General features: G+C 36.5%; 1 protein-coding gene across 2 annotated transcripts in view; it reads left to right on the plus strand.

Annotated features, from left to right (window-relative positions):
* Nucleotides 1-19449: 19449 nt before the first annotated feature.
* PTPN22 (protein tyrosine phosphatase non-receptor type 22) overlaps nucleotides 19450-19635 on the plus strand; it is a 66086-nt gene continuing 65900 nt past the window's right edge. For both annotated transcript variants that reach the window (XM_051992990.1, XM_051992991.1), the window contains exon 1: nucleotides 19450-19635. In XM_051992990.1, the coding sequence (XP_051848950.1) occupies nucleotides 19549-19635 (87 nt within the window). In that variant the 5' untranslated portion in view covers nucleotides 19450-19548.

A 19635-nucleotide genomic window follows, 5' to 3' on the forward strand; every position in this document is an offset into this window, starting at 1 on the left:
GAGATATACACATACATATATGCACACAAGTATTTTATTTATTTTACATTCTTTTTTTTTTTAATTTGAGTTCCAAATTGTTCCCTTTCCTTCTGCTGAAAAGACAAGGAATATGATATCAATTATACATGTGAAATCATGCAAAACATATATCCATATTAGCCATTTTCACCAAAAAACTCATGAATATAAAAAAGTAAGTAAATTATATTTCAATTTGACTCAGTTTATCAGTTCTCTCCCTGAAGGTGGATAGTATTTTTCTTTAGTTCTTTGAATTTGTCTTGAATCATTGTATTAATCAGAGTAGCTAAGTTGTTCACAATTGCTAGTGCTTACAATATTACTGTTATTATGTACAATGATCTGGTTCTGCTTACTTCACTTTGTACCAATTTATGTAAATCTTTCCAAGGTTTTTCTGAAATCATCTTTCTTGTTATTTCTCATAGCATAGTAATATTCCATCACAGTAATAGATCACAATTTGTTTAGCCATTCCCCAATGGATGTACATCCCCTCAATTTCCAAATCTTTACTATCATAAATAAGCTGCTATAAATATTTTTATACAAATAAATACTTATCCCTTTTATTTGACTCTTTGAGAAACATATTTAGTAGTGGTATTGTTGAATCAAAAGGTATACACAGTTTGATAGCCTTTTGGCCACAGTTCCAAATTATACTCCAGAATGGTTGCACTAGTTCATAATTCCACCAACAATGCATTAGTTTCCCTATTTTTCCACGATCTTTCTAACATTTGTCCATTTCCTTTCATATCATGTTAGCCAATCTGATATGTATGAGATAATTGCAGAGCTGTTTTAATTTGCATTTCTTTAATCAATAGTGATTTAGAGCATTTTTCATATGACTATAGATAGCTTCGATTTCTTCTTCTGAAAACTGCATTTCCATATCTTTTTTTTCCTTTATCAATTGGGGGATGGTTTTTCTTTTTATAAATATGACTCACTTCTGCATATATTTGAGAAATGAGGTCTTTATCAGAAAAATCTACTGTAAATTTTAAAATATTATTCCACTGACTATAGTACCTTTTAAAGCAAAAAAAATTTTTAAATATTATTCCATTGACTATAGTATCTTAAAAAAAAACTGATTATCTCTTTTAATTATGTCTAATATTGCTTTTGTTTTCTCTGAGCTCATGATTGCTATGGCCACTTTCTTTACTTCAGCTGAGTCATAATAAATTTGTTTCAATTCCTAATTTTAAGAAAATAGCTTTTTATTTTCAAAATACATACAAAGATAGTTTTCAACATTTATCCTTGCAAAATCTTGTGTTCCAGATTTTTCTCCCTCTTCTACAGCAAGTTATCCAATACAGGTTAAATATGCAGCTTTTCTATACATATTTCCATATTTATCATGCTGCACAAGAAAAAGCAGATCAAAAAGGAAAAAAATAAGAAAGAAAAAACAAGCAAACAAACAACCACAAAAAGATGAGAATACTATGTTGTGATCCACATTCAGGCCCCATAGTCCTCTCTCTGGGTGCAGATGGCTCTCTCCATCACAAGTCTATTGGAACTGGCCTGAATCACCTCATTTCAACCCTAATTTTAACTGTGTCTCCTTCTGTTTTAAGTTGGATTTTAATTCCTAATCAATTCTGTTATGATTTTTTAAAAAAATTTTATAGGTGGGTTCATCCCATTCACATTCATGATTATAATTATTGTGTATTTTTCTCCATCTTATTTCCTTCTTTTTGTCATTATTTTTTTCTTATTACTCTTTAAAAGTCTATTATGCTTCTGACTACTGCCTCCCTTAAATTACTCTTGTTTATCATTTCCCCCTTCTTTCTCAATCTCAATCTTTATTTTATTGTTTCTTGATGTCTTATAAAGTCATTAACTTCCATTTTTGCAATTCTAATTTTTTAGGAATTATTTTCATCAGCGATTTTTTTGTACCTCCTTTTATATTTGGGCTGGTCTACTTTTCTGCATTTGTGTCTTGATCTTCTGTTCCACTGTCATAGAAGGTCAATCTCCTTTTTTGTTCTATACTTATTTTTCCAAGCTATTTTGGGACTTTGAATTTTATGTTAAATTTGGGTGATTTTTATATTAAAGCTGGAGGTAGAGAGGCATTGTAGCAACATTCAGGTTTTTCATGCTGTTTTCAAAGCTAGTTTTAGGGGTCTATAGGTTTTTGGTATTTCCAAGATGGTGTGGTCTGGGGAGATAGGTAATCATCGCTCTCTTGGTTTTCACTTTTTTCTTTAGTTAGGAAGGGGTCCTGTTCCCTTTCTGCAAAAGAGCTACCATTCCTTTTGGCCATGGAAGTGTGACCAGATCCTCTGTTCTCCTGCAGCTGCAAATCCTAGTACTCTTCTCTGCCTTAGAACTGCAATCAGGACCCCTACTCTTTTGTGAGCAACCACAAGCATCCCTCTTTTCCCAAAAACTATGACCCATAATTGCAGTAGAGAATTAGAGAATAATTGCACATGGGCAATAGAGTTGCAAAACAGTATCAGATCCTTCCCCCCCCCCCAATACCAGCAAAATGTCTCTTGTAATCTCTTTCTGATTTCTTGTCTGATCCCATCTTTGGGCTGAAAGCTCCCCAGGCTGCTACTGCTGTATCAGAGACACCTCTAAGGCCCTAGATCATTTATCTTTCATAACTATGGGTAGGAGATGTTTAATGAAACAAGGGATAGAGACAAATACAAAAAATAAAAAGAAAGATAATTTTGATGACTTACATGAAACTGAAAAGCTTTTGCAGAATGCATCTAGGATAAGATAGGAACAGGTTAAATGGGAAAACAATAGAAAGGAAATTAACAATCTGGCACAAAGGGTACAACATTTTGCCCAAATATCAAATTTTCTAAAAATTAGAATGGACCAAATAGAAGCTAATGACTGCAGGACATAACAGGAGATATTAAAGCAAAGTCAAAAGGCTGAAAAAAAATAGAAGAAAATCTCAGCACAAAAACAATTGATCTGGGAAATATATTAAGAAAATGTATAAGAATCATTGGACTATTTGAAATCAGAAAATTTTATTTCAGGAAATATTAAAAGGAAACTGCCCAGATCTCTTAGAACCAAAGAATAAAGTTGAAGTAGAATACACAGATCATCTCCTAAATGAAACCCAAAATGAAAACTTCCAGGAAAGTCTTAACCAAAAGTGGCAGGAAGCCAGATGGAAAGAATTCTAGTTTTGAATCGCTAAGTCAGAATCACAAATAATTTAGCAGACACCACTAGAAAAAAGGAGAGAACGTTGAATATGACATTTTAGAAGCCAAAAATATGGGCTTACAATCAAGAATAATTTCATCCAGCAAAACAGACCTTAGTATAATGCCACAGGACAAAAATTGAGTTTTTAATGAAATAGAGGACTTCAGAACATTTTTGATGAAAAGATCAGAGCTGCAAAGAAACTTTGAAATTCAACTATAGAGTGAAGAAAAACATAAAACAGGAAACATAAATTAACAATCATAAAAGACTAAACAATGATAAACTGCTTATATTCAAACATGGAAAGATGATACCCATGTCTTCTCTGGGAAACTCAAACAAAGTGAAGTGATAACATGAAAGAATCCAGCTGCTTGATAAGATTTCAAGATCAGACTAACTATAGACTAGAATGTTGCAAAATAATGGGTCACCGAGTCACTGTCAATAATGTTTGACAAGTTTAAGGAGAACATGAAGATGCTGGAAGAAAATAAATTATTTTGTCCCGATTTAAAAAAAAATTATACAAATGGAAGCTACAAATTATAGGCCAGGGAATTTTACTTCAGCTTCTGAAAAATCTAAGTACATATTATTATTTTTTTTTATTTGAAAAATTTTTTTAAATTTTTATTTAATAATTACTTTATATTGACAGAATCCATGCCAGGGTAATTTTCCAAGTACATATTATTAAAGAAGATAGTTAACATCTATAAAAAGAAGTAAGCAAAGATCTAGCTTCATCAAAAATAGGTCAAACCATAGTAGCTTAAAAAAAAAGTTTTTAAGATGGATACTCTGTTAGGATCTCATTCTCAAAATATCTCAAATGGATCACATTGTTTCCTTCTCTGACATTATTGTCCACCTTCTAAACTCTTATTTCTTCAAAGGACATCGCTATCTTTTCAGTCTGAGAGGTTCTAACCTTCAGAATCATTACTGAATTCCCTTTCATATCCAATCAGTTCTACTTTTATTTAAGTTCTCATCTTTATTCCCTTTTCCCACTCATTTGGCTACCATCTTATGTTAGACTGATCATTTCTGCCTCAACTATTGTGGTAGTTTTTTTTTTTTAATTAAAGCTATTTATTTTCAAAACATATGCATGGATAATTTTTCAACATTGACCTTTGAAGAACCTTGTATTCCAATTTCCCCCTGTTTCTCTAACCTTCTCCTCTGGATGGCAAATAATCCAATATATGTTAAATATGGTAAAATATATGTTAAATCCAATATATGTATATATTTCCACAAATACCATGCTTCACAAGAAGAATCAGATGAAAAAGAAAAAAAATTCAAACAAACAACAACAAAACCAGTAAAAATGCTATCCACATTCAGTTCCCACAGTCCTTTCTCTGGGTACAGATGGCTCTCATCATCATAAGATTATTGGAACTGGCCTGAATCCTCTCATTTTTGAAGAGAGCCACGTCCATCTGAATTGATCATTGTATAATCTTGTTGCCGTGTATAATAATCTCCTGGTTCTGCTCATTTCACTTGGCATATAAGTCTCTCCAAGCCTCTCTGAAATCATCCTGCTGGTCATTTCTTACAGAACAATAATATTCCTTAACATATTCAGCCATTCTCCAATTGATGGGCATCCACTCAGTTTCCAGCTTCTAGCCACTACAAACAGGGCTGCCACAAACATTTTGGCACATGTGGGTCCCTTTCCCTTCTTTAGTATCTCTTTGGGATATAAGCCCAGTAGAAACACTTGCAGTAGTTTTCTAATTGATTTTTCTACTTCAATTTCTACCACCTCCAATCCACACACCAAACACCTGCCAAAGTATTCTTTCTAAAGCACATGATGACTGTGTTACTCCCATTCTGGAAAAGCTTCAGTGATGTTCCAATTCTTCTAGGATAAAATGCAAGCTTCTTAACTCGGCCTTCAATATCCTAGACAGTCTGGATTGACTCTAGCTTTTTGAGTTTAATTTCATAGTACTCCCATTCATAAACTTTGTTTTGTATTCCTCAAACTCAGCATTCCATTTTTGCCACTGAGTAACTGAAACGCTTACCTGTCCCCCCATACTAGTGTTATGTGGTCCAGCACATAGACTCCATCAGCTTTCTTGGTGGATACAACTTGTACATGTGAAGGATGCTAGAGAGCTTGCTTCTAGGATTGTGATGAAATCCTCTAAGGGAGAGATACCTCTCTTAGACTCTGGAGCAACCACCGAAATTCTGTAACTGATTCCAATGGCCTAACTACTTGGTGAAGAGCAGGCTCTTTGATTGGCTTTGAAGGAATGCAAAAAGGCCTTTTAATATCACCCACTTCCTCTTTTGCTTCTTTTGCTCATGGGGAATGTTGGTGACTTTTTTGTTCATAGTCTCTGGCCAGACAAGAGGCTTTAGGGATTTTTCATCTTTGAAATCATATGGTCCCAAGAAAGACTTTGGCACTTGGACTTTTGTTTGTTCTTTCTTGTTCTGGATATAAAGAGTAGAGCCTCTGTCATATACTAACTTCAAGGGGTACAGAGAGTATACAGTCCAAGTTGGATTTTGCAGCCAGCTCATCATCAATGCCCTGAGGAAAAAGGAGCAACCTTCTACCACCAGCCATGCTAGTGAAAGCTGAGGTGAGACTCATCCAGTAGTCGTGCTGTACATGAACTTGATGGGACTAATATTGGGTAGGAACTGAGCCAAATTTTGAGTCAAATCATCTAGAGTTGTTCATCCTTTGTACTTGAAGAGGACCAATAACATCACACTGTTGGGGTCAAGATTAGTGTGTTTGATAGTGACTGATCAATACAAGCTCAGAAGTGAAGGTGCAGTGGATAAGTGTTCTGGACTTGGGGTCAGGAAGCCTCATCTTCATGAGTTCTAATCTGGTCTGGTCTTACACTTTCTAGCTGTGTGACTCTGGGCGAGTCACTTAATCCCATTAGCCTCAGTTTCCTTATCAGTCAAAAGAGCTGGAGAAGAAAGTGGCAAATCACTCCAATATCTTTGATGAGGAAAACCCCAAATGGGGTCATGAAGAGCCAGACATGACTGAAAAAAAAACCTCAGTAAAGGATGATTTTGAAATCCTTTCCAATTCCAAAATTCCTGAATTGTGCAATTTCATTAGAAGAGTAACAGGTTGAATTTTGATTGCATTACTGGAACTGATGTATCTGAAGCACAAAGATGATAGATTCTTCCCTGTGCTATCTGTGAGCAGCTGGTCATGAAGTCTATGACATATATATACCAGATTGGTGGGCAAGGTCCCAAGGCCCAAGACTGATCTGGACTAAAAAGATGCTCTAACCCATCTATGGATGAAGCTTCTATAAAGGCTGTGCTGAACTGACAAGTTATGGCCATCTGATTGGCTCGAGAACATGCAGCACTTTAACAGTTTATTCCTTTTTAGTAAAATTCAGAGAATTTTAGGGCTGAAAAACATTTCAGTGAGGTTACAATCTAGCTGTTCTAAAACCAGGTGGCTAGGAAGTACAGTTGAAGGAGCACCAGGCCTGGAATCAAGAAAACCCAAGTTCAACTCCAGCCTCAAACACTTAGTAGCCATGGGATCCTGGGCAAGTGATCATTTAAGCCAGTGATTCTCAAACTTTTTTTCTCAGTATCTTTATAGTAATAAAAAGTATTGAGGATCTGTCCAAAAAGTTTTTGTTTAAGTGGATGATATTCATAAATATTTCCCATATTATAAATAAAAGTAATTTTGAATGTGTAGATCCTTCAAAAGAGCTTCAGAGACCTCCCCCCCCCAGGATTCTTTGGACCATACTTTGAAGACTACTGATTTAATGCTCTTGGATTGGGCGAGCAAATATAATAAAGATGACAATACTACCTAAATTAATCTATTTATTTAGCCCTATACCAATCAGACTCCCAAAAAACTACTTTGATGAACTAGAAAAAATAACAACAAAGTTCATATGGAAATACAAAAGGTCAAGAATTTCAAGGGAATTAATGAAAAAAAATCAAATGAAGGTGGCCTAGCTGTACCAGATCTAAAATTATATTATAAAGCAGCAGTTACTAAAACCATCTGGTATTGGCTAAGAAATAGACTAGTTGATCAATGGAATAGGTTAGGTTCAAAGGACAAAACAGCCAATAACTTTAATAATATAGTGTTTGACAAACCCAAAGACCCCAGTTTCTGGGATAAGAACGCACTATTTGACAAAAATTGCTGGGAAAATTGGAAATTAGTATGGCAGAAACTAGGCATTGACCCACACTTAATACCATACACCAAGATAAGATCAAAATGGGTTCATGACCTAGGCATAAAGAATGAGATTATAAATAAATTGGAAGAGCATAGGATAGTTTACCTCTCAGATCTGTGGAAGAGGGAGGAATTTATGACCAAAGAAGAACTAAAGATCACTATTGACCACAAAATAGAAAATTTTGATTATATCAAATTGAAAAGTTTTTCTACAAACAAAACAAATGCAGACAAGATTAGAAAGGAAACAAAACTGGGAAAACATTTTTACAGTCAAAGGTTCTGATAAAGGCCTCATTTCCAAAATATAGAGAATTGACTCTAATTTATAAGAAATCAAACCATTCTCCAATTGATAAATGGTCAAAGGATATGAACAGACAATTCTCAGAGGAAGAAATTGAAACTATTTATAGCCATATGAAAATATGCTCCAAATCATTATTAATCAGAGAAATACAAATTAAGACAACTCTGAGATACCACTACACACCTGTCAGATTGGCTAGAATGACAGGGAAAGATAATGCGGCATGTTGGAGAGGATGTGGGAAAATAGGGACACTGATACATTGTTGGTGGAATTGTGAACACATCCAGCCATTCTGGAGAGCAATTTGGAACTATGCTCAAAAAGTTATCAAACTGTGCATACCCTTTGATCCAGCAGTGCTTCTACTGGGCTTATACCCCAAAGAGATACTAAAGAAAGGAAAGGGACCTGTATGTGCCAAAATGTTTGTGGCAGCCCTGTTTGTAGTGGCTAGAAGCTGGAAATTGAATGGATGCCCATCAATTGGAGAATGGCTGAATAAATTGTGGTATATGAATGTTATGGAATATTATTGTTCTGTAAGAAATGACCAGCAGGATGAATACAGAGAGGAATGGCGAGACTTACATGAACTGATGCTAAGTGAAATGAGCAGAACCAGGAGATCATTATATACCTCAACAATGATACTGTTTGAAGATACATTCTGATGGAAGTGGATCTCTTCGAGAAAGAGAGCTAACTCAGTTTCAATTGATCAAGGATGGACAGAAGCAGCTACACCCAAAGAAAGAACACTGGGAGATGAATATAAACTGCTTGAATTTTTGTTTTTCTTCCCGGGTTATTTATACCTTCTGAATCCAATTCTTCCTGTGCAACAAGAGAACTGTTCGGTTCTGCACGCATATATTGTATCTAGGATATACTGTAACCTATTTAACATGTATAGGACTGCTTGTTATCTGGGGGAAGGGGTGGAGGGAGGGAGGGGAAAAATCGGAACAGAAGTGAATGCAAGGGATAATGCTGTAAAAAATTACCCTGGCATGGGTTCTGTCAATAAAAAGTTATTTAAAAAAAAGACTACTGATTTAAGCTCTGTGTGCTTCAATTTCTTTATGTGAAAAAATGGGGATTTTCAGGGTTGTTGTGAGGATCAACAAGATAATATTTGTAAATCATTTAGCACAATGCCTGATATATAGTATATGCTATGTAAATGTTAGCTATTATTATAATTGTCCTTTATACAAAATTCCTGATAAATGATCATGGAGCTTCTGTTTTAAGACCTCAATTAACGGGAAACTCATCAACCTCAGAGTTAGACAATTTCATTTTTGAATAGTCCTAACCAACAAGACCATTTTCCTCATATTTACCAGAATCTGTTTCTTTATTACTTCTACCCATTGCTCCTAATTTTGCCCTCCAGAACCAAGTAGAACAAGTTTGACTTAGCTTGTAAATAACAATCCTTCAGACATTTGCAGATTGTTATCACAGTCCTGCCTGCAATTGTATTTTCTTCTATAAATTGGACAAGCATACCATCATTGCATTCAACCAAGATATGCTAAACAAACCAGAGCCAAAGGCAGAGAACTGTGGCATTTTACTGGAGATCTCCCTTTACACTAATATTTATCCATGAATAAACACTCTTCAAGTCCAGGCAGTCAACCAGAACCTATTCTTCCTAAGCATACTACAATCCAGTCTCTGTCTCTCTCCCATAAGGATATCCAAAGAGACTTTGTTAAAGGTTTTGTTGAAATCCATATATACTATGTCTATGCCATTTCCCTGATGCCCTAGTTTAGTTAAAGAAGGAAATGATTTTAGTCTGGTATGACTTGTTCTTAATCACCACTTCCCATTCTGAGTGCTCATAAACCATTCCTTTAATAATCCATTCTAGAATTTATTAGGAATCATCCTCATCCTCATCAGTTTATAGTTTGGAATATTTAATTTCTTCCCCTTTTGTGGAAACATGGATGTTTGCCTATCTCTAGTTCTGGAGTACATTTCCTCTTTATCATTTTATTAAAAATTACCCTCAGTGTTTTGGCAATCTACAAGGTTTTTTGGTACCTGGAATGGCATTCAAGTAGACTAAGTGACTTGAATGTATTTATTTGTTTTAATTCAGTTTTATTTTATTCCAGTTTTTTCCCTCCTCCTCCTCCCCTGTTAATTGAGAAAACAAGAAAAACAACCCATTATGAATAAGTATAGTCAAGCAAAACAAATTCCTACATTAGCATGACATCCTGTCCGTGTGTGTGTGTGAGTGTGTGTGTGTGTGTGTGTGTGTGTGTGTGTGTGTGTGTGCAATGTGTGGGGAGGGAGGGGTATTTCAATCAACCCTCTATCACCTCTTTATCTGGAACTGGACATCATGTTTTATCATATGTGATAGTTGATTTCATTGTGACACAGATTTATTGAGAGCAATGGGTATTTTTTTTACCATATTCTCCCTTATCTTGGGTTTTTATTCCATGTCAATCATTTTTGTTTTATCTCTCCCCAATCTGAAAGTCATTTTCTTTCATAGAGAAAACAAAGAAATGCCGAATTGAGTAGTTTTGCTTCCACGACCTCATCTGTCACTACTTTTCCATTAGTAGCTGTAGTTACTGAAGACCTCAAAAAGCACATCTCACCATCAAAGTCCTTGCTACTGTCTACTGCTTCAACATCAGAAACAGATAACAGTTTTATTAGTGGAAATGAAAGTAAAAGAGATGCATGACTATTTCCTCGCTGCTGTACATTAAGAACCATTGGACCTTAACATCTCAGTCACAGCTGAAGTCTTCTAGATATTGTTTCTCCTGACTAGAATAGAAATTTTTGAAAATAGAAAATGTCTTACTTTGCTATTTGTATCCATAGGATTTGGCACAGTGCTTTGCATGTATTAAATAATTTTTGATGTTTTTCATTCATGTTTTTTTCACTCCCATTCATACAAAGCACCCAACTCCCGACTCAAACCCGACTCTAACCCTAAATTCAAAAAATTAATTAAAATAGGAAACTACTAATGCCTAAATGCCTCCCGACTCTAACCCTAAATTCAAATAATTAATTAAAATAGGAAACTACTAGCTAGTGGTTTTCTCCCTGGCCAGGTAGTTCCTCCCTGTCTCCCTTCCATCTTACTCCAGAATGAGACTCTTCTTGTATAACAACCTTGTGTAGTAACCTAAGGTCTTCCAACATTCACTTCATCTTCTAATATGCATTGAAGGTGTGTTTAATATTGCTTTTCTGAAGAACATTTTAAATCAGTCTTAAGTGCAAAAATTGCTCCTTCTTCTGAGTAAGAATTCAACTATCTCCTTGCTCTTTTTCTCACCTCCATGGGGAAGTTGCTTCTTGTGGTCTTGACATTTATCATATCTCTGTTTGTGTTATGGTTTGCCTTTCCTGACATTCATCAGGTAATCACCCTGACTTTTCTTTCTAGTATAAGACCTGAGTTCATAGAGGAGCTCCCCAGGTTCAATGAAGAATCTCATCAAGGTTCTTTAACTACCTCCCTTTTATTTTAATTCACTGGAATAAACTGAAAATACTGTAACAAAACCTGGCACTTGACTACATCCTTCTCATGTAGACTTCTTTCTCTGAGTCTTGGGCCATATCCTAATCCTGCCTATGCTGGATTTAATCATGTATCAAACACTTTGAAATCTTTAAAGTCTAGGGAGCTCATCAGTTACTGCTCAATATTCTCTTTCTTATCTATCTTAGATTCTAAGATGGAATGCCCACTGATCTCTCTAAGGATTCTGACATTCCCACTTCTCTCACTTTATTGATCAGAATCAAGATCCAGAGAGCAGCGCCTCTCATCTGTTAAAAAAGATATCGGTTGCTCGCTTTTAGGTAAGAACTCAAAAGTTTAGATACTTAATGTCTCTTATTATAACTGCTACCTTCTTTCTTGATTTGGGATCTGTATCAGGAACTTATCTAATTCCTCCAACTGACCTGGTGGCCTATACTTGGGGTGGCTCCCCAGGAGCCAATACTTAAATTTTTAGTGTGAGCATTTATACCTTTATCAGAGGCTACAAATCCTAGCTTAACCTTACTGTTTTGTTGATTGTCTAGACTTAAGGAGGTGTTAGAAAAAAAAAGTGTTACTACTGGGCTTATAATCCTAAAGAGATCTTAAACGAGGGAAAGGGACCCACATGTGCAAAAATGTTTGTGGCAGCAAGAAACTGGAAACTGAGTGGATGCTCATCAATTGGAGAATGGCTGAATAAATTGTGGTATATGAATGTTATGGAATATTATTGTTCTGTAAGAAATGACCAGCAGGATGATTTCAGAGAGACCTGGAGAGATTTACATGAATTGATGCTAAGTGAAATGAGCAGAACAGGGAAATCATTATACACTTCAACAACAAGACTATATGAGAATCAATTCTAATGGAAGTGGCTATCTTCGGCAATGAAGGTATCCAAATCATTTCCAATTGTTCAGTAATGAAGAAAACCAGCTTATACTCAGCAAAAGAACTATGAGAAATGAGTGTAGACCATAACACAGCATTTCCACTCCTTTTGTTTTGGTCTGCATGCATTTTTGTTTGCATTTTCAGGTTATTTTTACCTTCTTTCTAAATCTGATTTTTCTTGTGCAGCAAGATAACTGTGTAAATATGTATACATATATTGCATTTAACATATACTTTAACATATTTAACATGTATTGGACTACCTGCCATCTGGGGAGGGGTTTGGGGAAGGAGGGGAAAAGTTGGAACAGAAGGTTTTGCAATTGTCAATGCTGAAAAATTACCCATGCATATGTTTTGTAAATAAAAGGCTATAATAAAAAAGGAAAAAAGTATTAATAATGCAGATAAAACTTCAGTGCATTGTTCACACACTTTTTTTTTTCCTGGAGAGCAAACTGTTAAGTATTTGCTAGTACATCACCACCTATAGTACACTCTGACCTGTCTGTAACATTAGTTACTCTGAAATGCATTTGTCCCTCCTTTAGTCGTAAATTAGATTTTCAATATCATGTTTCACTTCTTAGTTGTTTATCTTTTCACCTTCTACCTAAACTTCCATTTTGATTGCCCAGTCACAAGAAGCATTCTGTCAAGTCTCAGGAATGTTGATGATGTCATATTACCTTCTCTCTTTATTATCTTTCATTGAGTTTATTTTATTGTTTGCTGAAGCAATTGGGGTTAAGTCACTTGCCTCGGGTCACACAGGTAGGAACTATTAAGTGTCTGAGGTCAGATTTGAACTAAGATCCTCCTGACTTCAAGGCTGGTACTCTATCCACTGTGCTATTTAGCTGCCCCTTTCATTGGTTTTAGAACTCCTATTCTACAGACTGGTACATGGACATCAGAGCCCATGAATGTGGTTACTATTTCTTCTCTCTGTCAGTGTCTCTCCTCTACATTACCGAATACCTCTATTTCTGTTCTTCTTCTACCATACCTTCTATTTTCTAGTGCATCTACTTTATTTTTTTAAATTATAGCTTTTTATTTTCAAAATATATACATGAATAATTTTTGACATTCACCCCTATAAAACCCTGTATTCTAATTTTTTTCACTTCCTTCTTCCAGGAAGGGGGGTGCCTTCCCCAAGTCGGCAAGTGATCCAATATATGTTAAACAAAAAATATGTGCAATTCCTTTTTACATATTTCCACAATTATCATGCTGCACAAGAAAAATCAGATCAAAAAGGAAAAAAAAATGAGAAAGAAAACAAAATGCAAGCCAACAACAAAAAGAGTGAAAATACTATTTTGTGATCCACATTCAGTTCCCATTGTTTTTCACTTTAGAAGAAGCATCCAGCATTTTTCTCCCTCCTCCTCCCTTATTAATTCTAAACTCTTGTATTCAGATCAGCTGATCTCTAAGAAAATACATCCATGGTGGACTTTATGCTGTTTTCTTGCACCAAGAGGCCATTATTTCTGTATCTTAAGCCTGGGAATACCACCCACATTCTCCTATTATATAGCTCCAACACTCAGTCTTCTTCTCTTAGTTTCTTCTTTCTGTTACCTTTTTCCATCTTCCAATCCCTTCCTTATTTTCCTGGCTTCTTTTTTCTTGTAGCACTATTCTCTTCCTTATTTTCCTTTGGGATCTATTTTTCCATACTTCTGGAAGCAGAAATTTTTTAAAATAGTTTTTTTATTTACAAGTTATCTGCATGGGTAATTTTACAGCATTGACAATTGACAAACCTTTTGTTCCATTTTTTCCTCTCCTTCCCCCCCACTGCCTCCCCTAGATGGCAGGTTGACCAATACATGTTAAATATGTTAAAGTATCAATTAAATACAATATAAGTATACATGTCTTTTTTTGCTGTACAGAAAGAACCAGACTTTGAAATAGTGTACAATTAGCTTTTGAAGGAAAGGACAAAAATAGAGGGATCAGGAATTCTATGTAGTGGTTCTTAGTCATCTCCCAGAGTTCTTTCGCTGGGTGTAGCTGGTTCAGTTCATTACTGTTCCATTGGGACTGATTTGGTTCATCTCATTGTTGAAGAGGACCACGTCCATCAGAATTGATCATCATATAGTATTGTTGTTGAAGTATATAATGATCTCCTAGTTCTGCTCATTTCTCTCAGCATCAGTTCGTGTAAATCTCTCCAGGCCTTTCTGAAATCCTCCTGGAAGCAGAAATTTAGAGATAGAAGAAGTCTGGGGGGGTTATCTATTCCAATTTCCCCAATTTTACAGATAGGGAAACTGAGATCCAGAATAGTCATAATTCTAGAGTTGTCCGGAGCCCGAAGAGGCTGAGAGATTCACCCTCTGGGCCCTGACCCAAATCTAGGCCCTTTTATCCCCATGTCCTCCCTTCAGTTTTGATCCCTTCACTAGTGTTCATTCCACTTTGACCTCACAAATATTCTGGAGAGCAGAAAAGCCTCCATCCAGCCCTTTGGCCTTTTTCCCCAGCAGAGAGAAGGATTTGCCCCTTAAAGCAAGCTTATCTTTTGGCTGCCTGTGGCACAAGTACAAAGGCAGCACAGTCTCTGTGAGTGGTAGCTTGGCAGGAAGAGTCCTTCTGTTTGGGTCACAGCTCTCCTTGCCAGGATCCAGGACCTCACTATAGGAAGGGCCCATCTGCTCCTGGCACGGACACTGTGCATTCAGGGAGATGGGCAGCCTAGATTGTCCCCGCCGGAGATGGAAGTGTATTGATGTGAGAAATAATTAGATCAGAAAGGGACTCCAACTAAATCATAGCCACATTTAAAAATTTTATCTTTTATTTATTTTTATCATTCATAAAAGTGAGAAGGAGGTTTCCACTCCGGGACCTCTCCTTTTAATCATCCCTTTTGCCTCCCAGGGCCTGGGCTAAAATCCTGCCTTTCATGCTTATTGCATGTATGGCCCTGGGCAAGCTTTCCTTATTTATAAATGAAGGTTTAGGATTCCATGTCCAGAAAACAAGGGACACAAAATGAGGACTATTGCCATACCTTGACTGTGATCCCCTCTAGAAATGAAGTCCACAGACAGTTCACCTATCTTGTGTCACCAGTATATTTATTTAAATCTCTGATTAGCAGCTGGTACTTTGAGACTATTTATTTATTTATTCCAGGTGATTTATCCTGCCCCAAGAGCCTCCAATGATACTACATCTTACTCAAACTGTTCATGACCCTCATTACCACCTCCATTTGACTTTACTATAGCAATATTAGGAGAATTTCTAATTTCCTTTTTTTTCTTTAGCTTTCAGGACTATTTCTACTGCAGTTTTTGGTTAACTAAAAGTTTGTTTTATTATTTACCCCACCTGAACAAAACATGTTCCATGAGATGTAAATTTCTCTTAAGAGATTTAAGTATTTCTTTGAGAAGAAGCCAGAGGGAGAATCTAAATAGTACCTGACTCCTTGGTGAGATGTTAATTCTTCTTTTCAATCAATATAATTTTTTTTTTTGCTGAGATAATTGGGGTTAAGTGACTTGCCCAGGGTCACACAGCTGAGAAGTGTTAAGTGTCTGAGACCAGATTTGAGCTCAGGTCCTCCTGACTTCAGGGCTAGTGCTCTATCCATTGAATCACTTAGCTACCCCCCAATCAGCCTATTTGTGAATCCTCTAAATGTAGGATAATCTGCAACCTGACTTCGTTTACCTATAGAATTTCTTTTAAAAAAGATTGTATGAGTTTATGACTCTGTTTAACTAAATTTATTCAACTTTTATGACACTGAAGGAAGTATGAGATTATGGCTCTATCATCTTAACTTTACAGCCTAAGAAGAATGTACAAGATCATAATCTACAAAAGACTTATTTGTCTTATCACTGACATAATTTTACCCATAAGAAGCTTTATCAGAATCTTCATGATGGTTCAGATTTTCTCTGAGGCTGGAACCTCTGCTATTTTCCATACTGTGGTAATTATATATCTGACAGCAGTTACCTACCACTGAACTCAGAAAGGAGAGATTTCTCTCATAACACACACATAGACCAACTCCAGGCCTCTCTTTATGGCTAATGTTTTTGGTAAAAACTGTTAATATTCTCCAATTGCTCCCTATCCTTACACACAGGAAACCCCCCCAATTACTTAACACAATAACTCATTCATAATAAGTGCTTATTGCCTTGATTTAATATATGCAAGAGTGTGCACACACACACATGCACTGGTCAAAACAAGTAATTTAGTGACTTATCCCTTCCACTGCTTTCTTCCTTCTGACTAGACACGCCTGGAGAAAGCCCACACAGTGGTCCTCAAAGTGTAGTCCAAAGAATTGTTGGGGTCTCTGAAACCCTTTCTGAGGGTCTACAAATTCAAAATCATTTTTTATTTCTAATATAGTAAATAGCTATAAATATAACCCATGTGAACAAAAACTCTTTGAACAGATCCTGTTAAATTTTTTTTAACAACCTGAAGATACTAAGAACAAAAGTTTGAGAACCACTGGCCCACCAGACTCATTAACAGATAATTCTTTCTCTTTTACTCCGTATAGTTGCTCCTTCCAATTTTTTTCTTTCTGCAGCTCACAGTGGGTAAGCTACAGTTCACAGTATACTCTCAAGGGGAAGTTATGGAAAGGTGTAGGAACATTCTTGAGGCCCCACATGGGTTGTGCATTAGGACACATAGCCAGGCTCATTTCAATGTTTGCTCACCAATTCTAAGCTTCTTTTAGGTATGTTTCCACCTTCTTTGCATGTATTTTCCCTTAGCTGTTCTTGGTCACAGCACAGGATGCAAATGAGTCAACATCATCCCTATCATAAAGCACTGTCATTCAGGAGAGTTTGAGAGAAACTAGTTAAGATTAAATGTCAGTTTGGCTTTGGTTTGTTACAAATAAAAGTTTCAAAAAAGAAGAGGAGAGTTTGTTTTTTCCGTTTCCTTCAGGTTCACTTGAATGGTCTGCCTAGAAGATGGCCATATACATGTTTGTGGTTAGGGTTTTTTTTTATGGGGTTTCTAATACCTTTCAGTTTTATAACAGAACAATCTCCTTAGAACTGCAACTTAATGGAGGAGGAAGAGTTACAATTCTCCTAAGACCTTGTTTTTAGATCTTTGGATTCTGAATAGGAAATATAAATAAAAATAAATATAAAGCACTCATCTCTTCTGCCTTCCTTCCTCCCTACCCATCTATTTACTCATATATTAATTATGAATCAAAAGAAATATTGTGAGAAATTGAGCTTCAACAGGTGTTTAGGCTGAATAAAACAATTCTAGCAAATAATAGAGTTAAAGGCTGGAAGGAACCTTAGTGATTACTTTGTTGTATCCCTCTCCCTTTATAGATGAGGCAACTGAGAGGAAGTTAAGTAAGTTATCAAATGTCACGGAAAGAACAAGGGTTCAAATCTAAACTAGAGTTTCTTCCATTTCACCCTGCCCCTGGTATCTTTGCTTTGATTATTTATTAAAACTCTGGTTCTAATAGAAATGGAACTGTGCTGGGGGTCCTCGTGAATGTGACGTGGCATTAATGCCAGAGGAATTATCATCTTTTGAAACTGTATTTTACTGTTCTGAAGAGAAGAGATTTCATGTGGAAAGTTTCTATCTCTAAATATAGAAATCTAGTAAGGATATTTTATTTTTTTTCTTGAGATTTCTAGGGCATATTGTGGAAGATGGTATTTTTTTTTAAAGCATGGTCTGCTGCAGCATGAACTCCCTCTTAACTATTAAATGGGACTCATTTGAGAAGTACTAACCAATCTTTCCTGCATAAACACTATTATTATTTTAGATTTAGATAGTGCCTATTATCTTATCTTGTTGGATTGGCTTGTACATTCAGAATGGAAGTCTTAAATTAAATGGGAAGTCTTAAATGACTTATGATCCAGACACCTGAATGCACTTCTTAAATTATGTTTTTCTTATAGGTGCATCCAAGGGGACAAGGCTTCCTTTCTGCAGTTCAGTAACTGAAAGTGGCCTAAGAAACTCTACAGCTATGGTTTTCTGAAGGACCTCAAACTTGTGTTGCAAAATAGACAGTGTTACCAAAACCTAAAATAACAGAAGTTATAACCATGTGAAGTTTCTAAGCTTATTCACATTCTTTTCTGAAAGCTGTTCATGATCTTTTATAAATTTTTATCAAGTGCCTGCAGCAGCCTAAGGACTCAAAGGAAAATGGAGTTGTCTCTGGTTCCATACCCCAACTCCATCAGGGGGTCTGCATACAGCAGGCACTTAATAAATACTTGCTTAATAGCAGTAATTCTAAGTAATAAATGCTTGCTAAATAAACTGAATTAAGAGAAGTGCTTGTTTGTGTTTTTTCTATTTTATTGTGGGATGTTCCAAGTGGCGATTTCAATCACCCAGCACATGGGGGCTGGACAGGACCATCCCTCTCTATTTCTGTGATCAGGACCCTCCAGTAAACCAGAAAAGGCTATTGGATCAGAGCTCAGCAAGTCTTCCTTTTCAATATGGCATCATTTTTTCAATGTGGTAGGAGGCAGAAAACGTATTTCTAGACAAGTTTCTTAAAACAGGAGAGATCAGGATATCAGATCAAAGTAAGTAAGATTTAAAGTAAGAACTTTGGATTTAAAAAAAGGCCCCCTTAGGTCTGCAAGACACAGGGGCATTTTATACCCATCACTAGTGGCAAGAAGCATATGGTAGGGCTGTCCTTGCTGGCTAGTCTTTGGTCAACTCAAATGGGGTCTAGCTATATTCCGGGGCCTAAATGAACTTTTTTCAGAGTTCATCGCAGGGCATGAGAAAACAGTAAGAGCTTTCTAAATTGGGGGCAATGAAGGGAAGGCTCAGGACCCCTGTCCGGGAGGTGCAGTTCAAGCTTCTCCCTGGGAAATAGGAAGCACCAAGGTAACTGGTGTACTGGGCTTACGAGGTGATGTGGTAAAGGCTTCTGGAGCAGGGGGTAAGGCAGACCACATATTGTGTTCTGGTTAGTCTCCTGTTTGTTAAAAACTCTAATCATAGAACCAGGCTCCCTGGTTGGAAAGGGAGGTGCTAGGGCCCGGCTGGGAGGGGATGGCTTTGTTGTGTGACCACAGAAGCTGTTACGTACTAATTTCCTCTGGGGCTTGTGATGAAGTCAGTAAACCACAGTGTTTAGCAGGCTCTGCTCTGGCAGTGGTTCCTCTGAGGCGTCTCGACCATGACACCCATCTGACATGTCCTTTCCTAGCCCCCTGACAGACTGGGGAGCTCCAGCTTTGCACCATGGACCAAAGAGAAATCCTGCAGAAGTACCTGGACGAGACCAAAAGCAAGAAACTCGTCCGGGAGGCATGTGCTAGTGAGTTTCTG

Source organism: Antechinus flavipes, chromosome 4 (genome assembly GCF_016432865.1).
Source record: "Antechinus flavipes isolate AdamAnt ecotype Samford, QLD, Australia chromosome 4, AdamAnt_v2, whole genome shotgun sequence".
Lineage (NCBI taxonomy): Eukaryota > Metazoa > Chordata > Mammalia > Dasyuromorphia > Dasyuridae > Antechinus > Antechinus flavipes.